Source organism: Elaeis guineensis, chromosome 2 (genome assembly GCF_000442705.2).
Source record: "Elaeis guineensis isolate ETL-2024a chromosome 2, EG11, whole genome shotgun sequence".
Taxonomy (NCBI): Eukaryota; Viridiplantae; Streptophyta; class Magnoliopsida; order Arecales; family Arecaceae; genus Elaeis; species Elaeis guineensis.
This window is the reverse complement of record NC_025994.2, coordinates 119,578,715-119,594,908: the sequence shown is the minus strand read 5'-3', so window position 1 is coordinate 119,594,908 and position 16,194 is coordinate 119,578,715. Positions and strand designations below refer to the sequence as shown.

General features: G+C 39.9%; 1 protein-coding gene across 1 annotated transcript; it reads right to left on the bottom strand.

Annotated features, from left to right (window-relative positions):
• Positions 1-5,951: 5,951 nt before the first annotated feature.
• On the bottom strand, positions 5,952-11,432 carry LOC105039519 (probable GABA transporter 2). The gene is made up of 7 exons (XM_010915698.1): positions 11,104-11,432; positions 10,811-11,041; positions 10,338-10,435; positions 9,082-9,268; positions 7,647-7,777; positions 7,333-7,569; positions 5,952-6,453 (listed from the first exon to the last, which is right to left on the bottom strand). Exons 1-7 carry the CDS (start codon positions 11,219-11,221, stop codon positions 6,064-6,066), a joined length of 1,392 nt encoding a protein of 463 aa, XP_010914000.1. The 5' UTR covers positions 11,222-11,432; the 3' UTR covers positions 5,952-6,063.
• Positions 11,433-16,194: the final 4,762 nt, after the last annotated feature.

Genomic DNA, 16,194 nt, shown 5'->3' with positions numbered 1-16,194 from the left:
AAACAAAAGCGACCAGGAGGGGGAGCGCTGGCCCGGTCAGAGGGGCCAGGAAGCTTCAGGTCGTACTCCGAAGGAACCCCGTACCGAGCCCTTATCAGAAGGAGTTCGTCCGGAGTCGACGAACATGGAATGGTGCCCGGTGCGAAAATCGGGCGAGGCCCTGCCCCGAACGCGGGTTCGTCCGCAGAGACAGGGGCCTGGGGGTTCGAAGCAGAAGAACTCCCAGAACTGACGGAAGAGTCGGAAGATATTTTTCGGGGGGAGAACCTAAAAGATCCTAGAAAGGCAAACCGAAAAGGGAACGAGACGCCGAAGGCCAATCCAAAAGAAGACACAAAAGAAATGAAAAAAGGAGAAGCCCCTAGGCGGTAAGAAGAAGGTTGGCACTAACCTATCTTGCCCTGGGGACCTGGGGGGCGAGAAGCGGGAGGCGCCTACGACTCGAGAGGGCATTCACTAGAGCAGGCTCTCGGGGAGAAGACAGACGCCAGCAGAAAATCAGAAACGGAGTGGGACGCCTGAAGGGGGGAGGACGGGTTTAAATAGACCCTGGGATCCGGCGCCATAATGATCTCGAATCCCCCCAGGCCAGTCCGCATCCGACGCGTGTCCCACTCCCCGTGGCAGACGGCTAAAGGCGGCTGGCGGTTGGCAGGGTCATAATTGCGCCGTACCTAGGCCAGCGTACCTGCGGGATCTTCGAAGCGTCCCCTCATACCGCCCCAATTCGAAAAGACTCCGGCACGTGCTCATTTAATGCCAAAATATCTGGGAGCGGCAGGGCGCGGGATTCGAAGGGACGGTTCCGGCTGTACCTCTGTATACTTCCTTCGTTTGAAATTCAAACTCGGATGTAGCGGGACTGGTGTTGGGTATAAAATACCCACAGCCGAAACCCTCAACGGAATCGACATCAGCGCAGCTCCGCCCGGGCTCCTACGGGAGCCGGGCTCCACCGCCGACAGCAGTTGCAGCTCCGACCGGACTCCTACGGGAGCCGGGCTCCGCCGACGACATCAGAACAGCTCCGCCCGGACTCCTACGGGAGCCGGGCTCCGCTCTCAGTATCAACTGCTGGTAAGCTCCATCCGGACTCCTACGGGAGCCGGGCTCCACCGCCGACAGCAGTTGCAGCTCCGACCGGACTCCTACGGGAGCCGGGCTCCGTCGATGACATCAGAACAGCTCCGCCTGGACTCCTACGGGAGCCGGGCTCCGCTCTCAGTATCAACTGCTGGTAAGCTCCATCCGGACTCCTACGGGAGCCGGGCTCCACCGCCGACAGCAGTTGCAGCTCTGACCGGACTCCTACGGGAGCCGGGCTCCACCGACGACATCAGCGCAGCTCCGCCCGGACTCCTACGGGAGCCGGGCTCCGCCGCCAACATCAGAACAGCTCCGCCCGGACTCCTACGGGAGCCGGGCTCCGCTCTCAGTATCAACTGTTGGTAAGCTCCATCCGGACTCCTACCAGAGCCGGACTTCACCCTTAACTTTGATTGCAGCGCAGCTCCGCCCGGACTCCTACGGGAGCCGGGCTCCACCGTCGACATCGGCGCAGCTCCGCCCGGACTCCTACGGGAGCCGGGCTCCACCGTCGACATCGGCGCAGCTCCGCCCGGACTCCTACGGGAGCCGGGCTCCACCGCCGACAGTAGCGCAGCTCCGCCCGGACTTCTACGGGAGCCGGGCTCCACCGTCGACATCAGTGCAGCTCCGCCCGGGCTCCTACGAGAGCCGGGCTCCACCGCCGACAGCAGCGCAGCTCCGCCCGGGCTCCTACGGGAGCCGGGCTCCACCGTCGACATCAGCGCAGCTCCACCCGGACTCCTACGGGAGCCGGGCTCCACCGCCGACAACAGTTGCAGCTCCGCCCGGACTCCTACGGGAGCCGGGCTCCGCCGCCAACATCAGAACAGCTCTGCCCGGACTCCTACGGGAGCCGGGCTCCGCTCTCAGTATCAACTGCTGGTAAGCTCCATCCGGACTCCTACCATAGCCGGACTTCACCCTTAACTTTGATTGCAGCGCAGCTCCGCCCAGACTCCTACGGGAGCCGGGCTCCACCGACGACATCAGCGCAGCTCCGCTCGGACTCCTACGGGAGTCGGGCTCCGCCGCCAACATCAGTGCAGCTCCGCCCGGACTCCTACGGGAGCCGGGCTCCGCCCTCGGTACCAACCGCTGGAGGACTTCGCCCGTGCTCTTAAGGGAGCCGAGCCTCATCTCTGACGCCAGCGACTATAGCCGCAAGCAGACTCCGCCCGGACTCCTACGGGAGCCGGGCTCCACCCGCAACTTCAGCCCCGAGAGGGTTCCGCCCAGACTCCCCTGGGAGTCGGGCTCCGCTCACGACCCCTACCGCCAGGAAGACCTCACCCGGACCTCAACAGAAACCGGGCTCCGGCCGTTGCCGAGCTTCAATCGACTGATCCACGCCCCCTGACAGGCCCTCAAAACGGCCATGACCCTGCTCCACTTCCTGTGGCGGACTCCGCGCAGTACCATCATTCCCTGACAGGCCGCAGTAACCATAGCCGCCCTGCTCCACTTCCTGTGGCGGACTCCGCACAGCTCCACTATCCCCTGGCAGGCCACAGTGACGGCCACGAACCTGCTCCACCTCCTGCGACGGATACCATGCGATTCTCCTATCCGCTGACAACGGACGCTGCTCCACCACTCATAACAGATTCCACGTGGCGGGCCGAGGTGATGGCCACGTGTCCGCTCCACTATCTTCCGCAATCAATTTTCCTGACCGTGGGCGGCCCACTACCAGGCGGTTACAAACGTCGCCATCAATCCGTTGCCTCCTCCGCCTATAAAAGGGGGATCCAGATACGTTATTCTTTAAGCTCATTTTCCTTATCTCAAAACTCTGCTAAATTCTCCGTTCGAGCACTCCATTCTTGTTGAGGCAGAGAACTGACTTGAGCGTCGGAGGGTCTTGCCGGAGCAACCCCACCTCCGGTTTAGACTTCCCTTGCAGGTCCCGGCGGCGACCGCGGCTTCCCTGACTCCAGCTTCTCCGGCGCAAGCGGATTTTTGCACCAACACTATCGATTTTGATTTGGTCCATATTTTCAAGTATTTGATTTGATTTATTCTCATTGGTCCCTTTATCTATATTTCTCTCCGCGTCAACCATTGGTTCACAGTTACTAAAGATAAAACAAAGTGTCAATTATCTTGTTTGTTAAAAAAGAATAAATCATAAAAATCTTTTTAAAATTTATGTTTATTATACTTACTTTCAATAATTTATAAAACCTATATTTATATTTAATTAAATTTATAATATTAAAAAAACTATTTAGCATATATAAAAAATTAAAATTATCTTTAGATGAGGAGCACATATTTTCTTATATCCTTGAATGACTGTTATATCACTTAAAGGTTATTTTGATCATTTTTAAATTTTTCTAACATGATATTTAGATCCTATTTAACATTAATGATTTGATTAATATTTTATTAATTAGTTATGGATAAAATATTTGATAAAAATAAATCTTAAGAGGATAAATCTAAATTTTTTAAATTATTAGGCGTAAGTATAATTTATTTCTAATCTTAAATTTTTTATAATTTATTTAATAAAAAATTTATTTATAATCCAACTTGCAAAAATTTTGTTATGGTCAAGCAACATAATCTATTACTCATGTTAGTTGTACAACTTTTGGTCGACATGTTCATCATAAACATTTTGGTTTGATATCCTGTGTGTGTTTACATGATCATTACGAAGGTTAAATCTCAATCATTGGATTGAAGAAAGCGAGCGAGACGGATATCTGACCTCTGTAACAGTTTAGCCGGCTAGGAGTTTCCAAAATTTCATGGAAATTTATGATGTCATCCTTCGTAACCTGACATCTTGAAGCAGCCTCGACAACCCAGCATCTGCTTCCGTCTCCCCTTCGTTCATGATCCTTTCTTTCTCCTCAGCCAAAATTTGTTTCGCATAGAATCCACTGAAAAGAAATATGATCCTACTGTTTAAATATATTATGAGAGAATATTTAATTAAAAAAATTATAAAATTAAAATAAAAATAAATAACTCTCATTCCAACTATTTGATTGGAAAAAATCTCATTTTAATTTCGATTCTAGAATGAAATAAAAATGGTATAATCTACCTACAACTTAACCCATATTCTTTACTAAAGATTCAAATTTTCATTTCAATTCTGATTCTAATCACGAACGAAATTTTTCAAAAAATTTAACCATTCTCATTTCTATTACAATTTCGATTTTGATTGTAAATCAAATTTCTGTACTTCTCTACCAACTATTGGGTGCATGCTTCCATTTTTTTTTTTCTGCAGAACAAAACAAAGGTCAGAAAAAAAAAAAAAAAAAAACTCATCTCCACCCTCTCTGCCATCTTCTTATATACAGAGAATGGACGCATTAAAAAAATATATTTAAGAAAAAAAATATATTTTTATCTTGTTTGAGAGCATAACCTCAAAACATGTTCTTCCCTTTTATATCTTTTCCCCGATTAAAACAATTCACAGACCCATAAACGGATCCAATATTAATCGGGTACCAAGTATCATAGTCACGAACATGTCCTCTGCCTTCTCCAAACATCTTCTTACTCGACCTCTTAAGAATGCCCTCCATTCTTTCCGTTAGCTCTTTTTAGAAGGGAGGATATTTAGTTCGTAATCAAAATCAACATTGGAATGAAAATCGATATGAATTTGAATCAAAATTGAAATGATCAAATCCTCCAAAATATTTGGTTTGTAATTAAAATCGAAATTAAAATCAAAATAAAAATTTAAATTTTGAGAAGAGAGAGTAAGGATTGAATTTTAGATAGGTTGAATAATTTCTATTATATCTCAAAATCAAAATCGAAATGAGACTCTTTTCAATTAAATGATTGGAATAAAAATTACCTATTTTCATTCCTATTTGCAAACTCCAACTCTTCGAACCAAACACCCTCTTAATTTTTCTGAGACGTTCTATCTAATCTCCTCAAACAACCTTATGTTAGTGGACAATATTGGTATCGTCCTTATTGAAGGATAAAATTTTTATAGTCGGACCGACCGTGGAAGAAATTATGATCGGATATGCTTTGAGAATGTCTATCAAAAGATGGATGGCTGCACGTGTTAAAATATTAAAAAAAATAAATGAATAAATCTTAAAAATATTTAAATAATTTATATCACATAATTATCTCTCACTCCAACTATAAATTTTTTCTTTTTTTACTGGAGTTCCCAATAAGCAATGTAATCTCACCTTGTTATATCCTCCCTTAGAGCTCCAAATGCTGATCCCAGTAGTTATGATGCCATCGAAGACTTTGGAATATTAAACCCAAGCATACGTGAAATAATGGGAAAATATTGTAGTTTTACACTAATTACGTACAAATAGATCTGATTATTTGTCGGTGCATCAAGTGAGCTCTGAGGTACGAACCGGTAGGTTTAATAAATCTCCTTCACCCAATTCGATAAAATGGATAGCTAAAAAAAAAAAAAAAACAACACTAAAGAACGTCCAAATATACTATTTATCAAGCTGTATTTTGTGAGGCCCGGATCCGACTGGCCTCTTGGCCTAGCCTGATATCAAAAATAAAGCCTTCATAGTTCAAACATGGTAGAGCCATGTTGTTGTTTTCTTAATATTTGACTTGCAGCATAATTAGTATTTTTATAGTTATTTTAAAATGCACCCATGATACCAACTCCAATGCAGACAACCATGATGGTGATGTTGAACCAATAGATGTGTGAGTGCCGTAAGAGGACTGAGCCATGTTAACTTGTATAGAAGCATAGGGAGTATGAAATCAAGGGGAATAAAAACGATGGCACCTATGACTATAGACGTATGTATGTGTGTGTGAGCATGTGCGTGCGTGTGTGTGCATGCGCGCGCGCGCGTGTATGGATGTATGTATGTTTAGCAAGGCAGCTACATATTTACAAACAAGTGTTTGTTGACAAATGCTACATGGATTATAAACACTAAAGGTTGACGGGCATGCAAATATGAGGCCTATATAGATGGATTACTCCACCACATCATTACTGAAGAGCTTGAATTGGTTGGCATCAAGAACCAGCTTCCTTATGGAGGAAAATGCACCCATGATACCAACTCCAGTGAAGACAACCATGATGGCGATGTTGAACCAGTAGATGAGCGAGTGCCTCGGAGGATTGAGAGCCATGTTGTATAGAAGCATAGGGAGTATGAAATCAAGGGGAATAAAACCGATGGCACCTACGACTCCAACAATGTCACCAAAGAAGGGAAGCATTGCAGCCATGAATGCACAGAAGGACATGTACAGTGTTCGTAGAATTATTCTGGGGACCAGGTTCCTTTTGGAGAACTTCCCCTCGGTCACGTCGGCTGAGTTCTTCTCCATGATCTCGTAAGCTACTTGGGAGTAGACCTGTAGTTTGGATCAAATTTCCTGACATGAGTTCAAAGTTCAAACCCATAACTGAAATATTAGGAACATCCAAAGTCTAAGGTTGCTTCACAATTGAACCAAGGCCAGTGGTCTCAGCCAGAATCCAAAATTATAATTAAATGGCCACAAATTTCACTAGGCCCACCCCTAGCTTAGACCACTGACATCCTGAGGATTCTCACAAGTCAGTGGAGAGGTTGCACATGGAACATAGGTCTTGCTAAGCCCACCGCTATAGAATTGCCACTGTCAAAAGATTAATTGTTTTCAGCAAATGACATGGATGCATATCATTTGAAAAATTACCTTTCAGCAAAATTATTTCAAGAAATTACCAACTTCAAGCAAATGTTCCATCTCTATTTCTATATTTTCAAAAGACTCAAGTAGAAAATGTTGTGATGATGAAATTACGGCATTTTACAATACTTTCAAAAATATTTATTGTGTTTTATAGGGCTTAGGTGGAAAGAATTTACCCTATAACGAACAAAATAAGCTAAACGCCTTGGTCAAAAACTTATTCAATTTCTTTTCTCATAGTATTTTCCTTCCTTCTAATCATAATCCGGGTACGGCAAAATTAGTGAAACACCTGCAGTTTTGCATGACTTATCAAAACGTGATGTTTTTATTCTGCTCCATTAATCTTCTCATTTCATGTCCTCCCTCATTGGCCATTTATGTTATTTAAAAAGAAAAAAGAATTGCACAATGATGAAATTTAATGCACAGAGCAGGAAATTAGTAAGAAACTTGATTTTGGAACTGAAAACCTCTAAACAATACCCTAATAACCCACTTTTTTTTTTTTTTTTTTAATAAATTTGAGTTAGCATCTAGCTGTTATATGCTTACCAAGCCAATAGCAAGCAACTGGAGTAGTGCAAAGATAACAGCAAGTCCGAGCAGCCATGTAGGAGCCAGAGAAGGTCCCTTGTCTGGCATTAGGCTCTTGAGGACATTGGAGCTAACTTTGTTCCCGAATGCCCAGTATCCAGACACTGCTGCTGAGTAGAAGGTTATGGATATGACAGAATAACATAGTATGAGCCCTTTCACCATCTTCCCTGTTGCCGGAGGTGCCAACGTAGCCTGCAAATACCCTGTGGAGGTTATCATGAGAGGTCCAATCCCATCAAATATCCGATGCTCAAAATAGCAAGCATTACCTGAATTTCTGGCAATATCCCATTGCCAAGAACCGAAGCCAAGATTGAAATGGATGTGAAGGCATTGAAAGATCGGTCGGACTTGGATGATGCCAGTGAATAGTCCTTTGGAGGGGCATTATTTGAGTAACCTGTTGATTACGAAGTAGATTACAACTTGTTTTAATATATATTAAAAAAAAAGTTTATATAATTTTTGAAAGAAAAGGTGTCATAACTTGCAAGAGACAGATGTCCATGGTTTATCAAGTAGCTGATTGGTTTTTAGTACAAGTTTTATGAAAACAGGGAGAGACTTGTTTTTCATAAAACTCATGGATCAGCTTTTATGATCTGTCAATTTTACCAAACCAATTTTATAAAAAGTAACCAAACAAGTGTTCTTATAAGTCTCAGACATTTGAGATTTTGTGGTACCCATTTTGGTAAAATCGACAACCAAACCAACCTCAAACATAAGCATCTAGAATCCTTCCATCACATGATGCGAGTGTTATTGTTTAGTGATTGAAATCCCACCCCTCTTTATGCTAATTATGGTAGAAACCGACTTCAATGAATTTGCAATCTATCTCATTTTTTCATGCTTAGGCAAGGTCGCAAAGCCACCATCCATCCTACATGTTTCCATAAAAAAAAGTGTTGAGACTTCTCAGCTACTCCAGAAAGCAAGCACTCAAGTTGGGACAGGAGTTGTATCTTTTGCACGAAAGAAGGAATTTCCCTCCTCTGCATGAATCCACCGTTTGATTGCACAATCATCACTTCAAGACCTATGCACACAGATGAACGGGGAAGTTCGGAGTGCTTTGAGATCTGTGCATGATGCGATCAAACTGTTGATATTATGAAAAAAAGATTAATCATTCTTTCATGCGAAAGATACAACCCCAACCCCACAGGTTGATCCTTTGGCATATGCTATAGTGATCATATCAATATTTAAGTGTATCTTGAATGGCTTGGAAGCCTGTGTTATAATGTAGTGGTATCAGAATGAGACACTCTTTTCTTTCGTAGAAGTTTTCTCACTCATCCTTTAGAACCTAATCTTATTATTATTCCTGATATCTTATTGCTTCTGATGTTTCATTATGCTAAATATTATGATCATTTCAACTATGTAATTTACAGAAATTCGCACTCTCACTTGAAAGTGGCCCCAAGTTTGATTCAGGATGGTGAAACTCCCACTGTGTTTTTCAAAAAATAAAAAAGAAAAATTTATAGATTAGAATAAAGTATGACTTATCAAAGGAAGGAATCCAATTCCTGTCATTTAAAGGTCAAGATATGATGGGCATTAGCAGGGTTGAATTAAAAACAACTGAAATGATTGCATCCACCCACGTCATATCTCATTATTGAAGGCATACTATCTTTTTGTAGATTAAAAAGAACAGATGAAGAAACGGAGGTTAGATAGATTAAGAACCTGCACGGATGCAGCCAATGACCACGAGTAGAGTGTAGCCCAAGCTTAAAAGAAGCGAGGCCAGGTTAATGTACCGGAGAGAGTGGAAAGATGGCAGCTGAGAGAGGAGGATTAGCACTGCTGCAACCATCATGATGAAATGATAAAGTTTGAGGTGGCCATCGGGATACACATCCAAGTACATGATCTTCTCCAATCGATTCCGGCAAAAGTGACAAAGATAAAGTGAAATATGTTAGGACGTAAAAGATATTTGGCATGTTTCTTTTGAAATTAAGCTACAAAATTATTGATACACATAAGTTGGACAAAATAATATCGTTAAACTGAGTAAGGTTTCCTTATAATTTCAAGTTATTTTATCAATTAGGATGATGTTCAATTAGGTTGATAAAATAGTCAATTGAAGTTGGTCTACCTGATGTGAAAATTTACTTGCATGAAAATTACATGGTTCTCACAATCCCTCGTGATAAATTTAACAGCCGACTGGGTCAGTGGGAACCAATAAAGAAGACAATGACTAAAATGTTAATAGGGGATTTGCTAGTTAAATACTTTCTTTACCAACTGTGAAAAATTTGGGCATGACAATTAATTGTGACACCCCTGTTAAGAAGGGTAATCAACAAAATTTGCAATAGAAATTTCCTGGTCTGTAAGAACACGGAAGCTACAATTTTCAATTGTAATTGGAAGACCTTCCTTTCATTTTCTCCAGCTGTGCAAACTTGTTTACTTTCCATCTCTTGAAGCATGAATTAGATTAGAATGAATAGTTTTACACAGACTGAATATAGTAATGTGCCTAACTCGTTATGACCAATCGAAAAAATGTCAACGACGATCAGTATAGTGATTCGAGTGTTTGCACATTAAAACTAAGTCAAAACTTTTTTTTTAAAAAAATTAAGCAGTAAGCAATGAGACCGGTGCAATTAGTCTTCTGAATCAATATGTACGTAAAGTATTCATCCAGTAATGGAACTGAAAGATGGGTTTTACTAATGCGAAGAACAACAGAAGCAATAATCGTAAATATATAGCAATCGTGGATTGAAACAGCCGGATGATATTATCGTAAAAGAGAGAGCCAGACGGCATTTATAACATCTGGCAGCAATGATGTAACGCTTTCCAACTTTGGTTTTCGATCTCGAGACGCAAAAGAGAGAAAAAAACAATAAAAAGTAACAGCTAACAGATTTCGTGGGGGCTGAACTTGGCTGGCCTACTTACAGTTTTCTGAAACCTACCTTGAGGCATTCCCCTGCAAGCAATAAGCACCCAATCCCAACTCCAGTATTGATGGTTGCTTGCACGCTCACAACAAAGTAAAACACCCATCCAGATCCTATAAAACTAATGAATGTATTAGCCCTCGGCCAACAATTCGCTCATAGCTCAAAATTCTTTGTAATTTTACATGATTGTTAAAATTCAAAATTGTGATTTTTTTTTTTCCTTTTTTGATCCGGTGCATGGTTCGGGAAAAAAAAAATTTATAACCTTTTACCATCATAAAAATATAAATTTCCAATTTTAGCACTATTTTTTTCCCTTTTTTGTCTTAACAACCATGCACCTTTTGAAAATATCCTTTCTCAAAATTCAAATATTTTTGAATGAAAAGAGTGTGAAACGGTGGTTTGAAAATTTGGAAAAAAAAGGATTGTAGAAGGGGAAAAACTCGATCAAAAGAAGGTGGATTGATTGGATCTTTACGTACCCAAGACATCGGATGCGAGTTCCCGGAATCGAATATGCCGGCGGCCTTGCCTCTCGCAGTGATCAAGAACCTTGGACATGAGAAGATAGGCGTAGAACGTCACGGCCGCCGCCGTGGTCAGCGACACCAGCCCCAGAATCCATCCCATACCCCTTAAAGCATACGGCAGCGTCAGTATCGTCGGACCGACGATGGCCGTCGTGAGATGAAAGCCTGCATGCCACCAAGTCCCTGCAAAAGAGATTGTTAGTAAGAAATTTTGTCCAACGGCAACGATAGGTTGCGAGCCAAACCTTTGGACTCGAGCACGAAGGTGGCGCCAGCATCGGCGAGAGCCGGGTCCTTGGGAGGGAAGCCATGGGCCTCTTCGATGGCAAAGGAGAGACGGGTGGATGCGGGTGCTTCGCCCATGGTCTATAAGAACGAGGCTCTTGGTAGATGGAATTTATGTAGAAAAGGGAAGAGTCCAAATTCCGCTCTTCGGTGCACGCCGAGGGAGCGAAAGAGGAGGCTAACGCTCGTTAGTTGGTTTGGAATAAGAAAGGAAAAAAAAAGCCTCAGACAGTTTATCCGGCCATGAATTCGGATGAAGACTTCTTGAGCAATTGGTATAGCACTAAATGCTCACAGCTCTGCTGGATTCCTCCCACTAAAATTTAGAGTCAATAGCTTTAGCAAAATGCGACAGAATTCCATGAGTAAGAAGTGGGACCACTCATAAAAAGAATAAATTATCCGCGTGCTCCACTAAAGTCCAAGTTGGGTACATGACAGGTTCTGACGTATTAACATTCCATTAAATCAATCAATCTGTCACCAATGCTTCATTGTAGGCATTAGCAAATAGTTTGGATTATTGTAGTTTTTGATATTTTGTACTTTAATTTGTTTTGGATATATTCATCGTATCAAAAAAAGATAAAAAAAGGATTATGGAGGATTTACAGGAACCAAATCCATGCCGTTGTTCAAAATCATAGTTAGAAACCATTCTGTTTTGGGATGTGCTAGCTCTAGTTGCGGAGGGAGACATGCTGGCGCACATTTACTCCAAAAATAACACTGGCATTGTGATTGTAAAATGAGAAAAGGGATGCCAACGGTCTGGTTGAGGGTTTGGAAAAATTTTGACCCAGCAGATCCCCAAAATTGGCCCAAGCAATGTAAATGTTGATCTGGTGGGTTGGCCCGTTTGCATGCCTAGATTCCTGGAAGACCGCACATGCCAAGGCCAAATTAATACTGCTGTTCACCATCATAGGCAACAAAACTTGTTTGGTGGCTAAATTAAAAATAGTATATAACCCGATTCGTAGGATGCAGTTTTTTTTTTCCTAAGTATTTCTGGATTGCAATATGAAATAGATGTAATAAAATAGATAATAAAAATAAAATATAATATAATAAATATAATTTTAAAATAAATTTTTAACATTAATATTATGATATATCATCATTATATAAAATTTTGATAATATAATATATATATATATATATATATATATATTTTTTTTTTTTTTCGATGTAGTAAAATGACCTATGTCTATAATAAGAAATAAAAAAGTATTAAACCTGTTGCTGCAGAAATTTGTCTTAGGCCGACTTGACTGGAGTTACGCGGCGACTACAGGAGGCGGCGGTAGAATCTTTAAGATAAATCCTCAATCGGAGTTGGCTCCGGTGGAGACTCTCCGATGCTTAAGCCAGAAGTCTGGAATAGATGGAAAAAAATAAACGTGTAGAAAAATAAGTTTTTGCACACCTTAAAGGTTCTTTTTGGCCCTTTATTTATAGACAGAGATTAAAGAGCCGTGAGAAAGAAGAAGAATTAGATTATTAACCTTGACTTATTGGGTGAGATACGTCTGTTGTTTTCTACTTTATCCAAAAAGATATATTTGTTATCTTCTACCTCATTGGGAATGCCGACTCGAGAAGATCAGAATTGACGATTAGCCATGCTTTGTTGGATGAGATATGCTTATTATCTTTTTTCTTATCTGGAGAGTTATGTTTATTATTTCTTCCTTATTCGCTCCCAGTAGATTGTCATATGGATTTTGAGATTTTTTTAGCTAACATAAATTAGGTACAATATTTTTTTGAAATATTAGCCTATGTTGGCCATCATCAAAATTCTACCGGACCCAACTTCTTTATGCATCGATTTTATTAAGGAAAGAATTTTCTACCCATAACAGAATCTATGGATATTTAAATACAATGTAGTGAGATCATTAATGGTCGTTCTTTTATTTTTACATTAAGTTCATGATCATAAAAGTGTATTAGAAATTAATAAAATATTAACTAATCTAATAACTTATGGAGGACATTTGTAGGGCAAAAATATTTTTCATTAACATCAACATATATTAAGCAAATATAGTTATTGTAATATCATTAACTTTTGTATAATTTAGTCATACTAATGATTTTTTGTTTAATTATATGTTTATAAAATGTGATTATTGATAATATCATTAATTTCTGTATCAATTAGTAGTACTAATGAAATCTTTATTTAGAACAATTTAATAAGCTAATAATCTTTCTTATTAATAATATTATATTATTCTATTTTAGTTAAAATACCAAATTAAATAAAAGTTCTGCTTATTACCCAAAATAAAGAATTCTATTAATAACATCATTATATAGGTGTCTCCATCGTTTATTTATAATGAACTACCTAATATGTACATAGTGTTTATGTTTACATTTTTTATATTTACATTGTTACATATATAGATCTTGGATTGAGCTTGGGGTAGGATATGAGGATAGCTTTTGAGTGATGTTTGTTAGGAAAACACAATATAATTTATTTCTCATGAGAGTTGATCGCAATCTAATTGAATAACAATCAAATATTATCATAAAATTAATATTAAATTAATATAAAAACTAACAAATCAGAGGCATGCAGTGCACTGTCTTAAGATGACTTTTGATCTTTATGTGGGATTAGACTCGAGAACTCTACCCCAAGATACAATCGGTGACCTCTCCTATGGATATGACTATGGAGAGAATAACAGAGTTTCAATCCAGCAGATAAGGATCAAAGAAATAGATTAAAAAAACTTGGAAGATGATTGGAAGAAGAATATTTAGAGGAGAAGAGAAGAGGGATTAGAATAGAAGAGGAGAGAGCTTTTTCTTGTTTACTTTAAGTTCTAACAAAGGATCCAATTTATAGACCCAAGAACTAGCCGTTTAGACTAATTTAATATTAAAAAAATATTAAGTACGTAATAAGTAGGCAACAGGCAAAAACCAACATAAAAAATATATAAATTGGATGATTAATGATTAGCAACATTAATCGTATTTATCCCAAAGTTAAATAAGAAAAAAAGATAATAATTCTTAAAAAGAAAAAATATAGGCCACACCCACTGCAGATGCAGGTGCGTGTGATATTCATCCCAAAAGTTCACAAGGCCTAAGAGAAGGGTCTTCAATATAAATCTTTTCTCAACTTTTTCTCTTTCCAATGTGGGACTAAACAACTAGAGGCTTTGGAGTTTAGTTGGAATTAGTTGAAGAAAATTTTGTATTCTCAATTCCCTCCAAAATACCAACAATATTCCACCAGATGATCTGAGAGTATTCATATGCAATTAAGAAAGAGATGGATTATTAGTTCATCCTCACTTCCACATAACCTACAAAATGGTGGAGTTAGGAAACCTTTTTTTTTTAATCAGATTTTTTGTTGTCCGTACTTTGTTGTTGTAAGCCAACCACTTGAAGACCTTTGTTGGCTTCATGATTTCACTATGGTATCTATTCGGCACCTTTTCCAGAAGGCAAATAGTATCGCAGATTGGATTGCATCTTATGGTGCTATACATATCGAAGATTGGATTCGGCAATAGGGTCAGATTTGTCCGCAGCCTTGCACACTAGAGTAGTGTGAGTATCTGTTTGTATCAAAAAAAAAAAAAAAAGAAAAAACTTTGATGGGGTAACTTCTAGTTGTATTTTGCAAAATGTGGGACTATTATTCCACTTGCTGAAGAAGGCATAACTATTTTTGACTGAAAATTCTTTCTTGTTGTCACCGTGCCTACTACCTAGTCTATTTATGATGGTAACCGACTCAAGGAGTGCGAGAAGGTGCTGATCTTCGATTTCTGCTGAGAATTTCGGAGGGTCACAGAATGAGCTTTTAAAATTTATATTGTTCATGAACTTTGCCGCCGAGATGTTGAAGTTCTTCGGTTTGCACAAAGAAGCTTGGTAACAGATATTTAAGAGGTTCTTTACTTATCCGTTTATTATGCCAAAACGATATATACCTACCATCTCCAAGCTTGAATTCTACACTTGAATTGAAAAGTATGCCTACCTTTAAAATGCTTCTCCGCATATGCGATCCATTTGCTGAGACTTGAGAAAATATTTTGTTTGAGATAAAACTTCTATAATACGACCGATTATAGAAGGAATTATAGTCGGACATGCTTCGAAAACGTCTATTAAAAGATGAATGACTGCTCATACGTACTAAGAAAAAGAAATAGATAAATTCTTAGGATATTTGAATAATTTAGATAAATATCACATAATTATCTCTTTTTCGATGAATGTCCCAATATATGCACATAGCAAATGATAACGGCCCGACCATAATTTCTTTCATAGTCGGCCCTTTGTTTGATTTCTTGTATGAGTGTTTATTGTGCGCGTAGCTCCTAATAGAATCTCCATCATTTTGGGAGAAGAAGGCACCGATTAAATAATTCATATTGATTACTCCTAATCCGCCTAGGTGTTTTGGACAGATACTGTTCTATTCCACTGTTTTTTATTTTGATAAATCAAAATATATTAATAAGAAGACTGAGGAGTATATAAAGTTTACAACCCAAAAAAATGGACCACATACACCACTTTGGCCCAACCAAAAACAAAGGTAACCCAAAATAATACATGAAATGGAAACCTAAAAGTTGAAGAAGATAACGTGTTGATTTGTACAGGGAGAAAACTACTTGCTTGAAGATCCAAAATTGTTAACCGCAGGCAGATGTCCAAAAGGTCTAAACACGAACAATGGATAAAGGGACTGATGAACAGTATATTATATGGAACAACATTGCAGCAGTTTACTTGTAAGTAATATTGGCAGTGTGGTATTGCTGAACACAAAATGAAGCAATTATTGCAGAAGTCCATTTCATGGAAGACAAACCAAACTGTAGCATTTGACCAAGAAACAAGGAGCAGTGAAATGAATAGTAAATAAGAGAATGGTTGCTCTTTTCAACCCCAAACAGTAAGAGTATTTTTAAGCAGAACAGCTGATAACATATTAGCAGTAACAGTATATGGCATAATGCATCACAATGATTTATGACCTGTGCAAGAAGGCA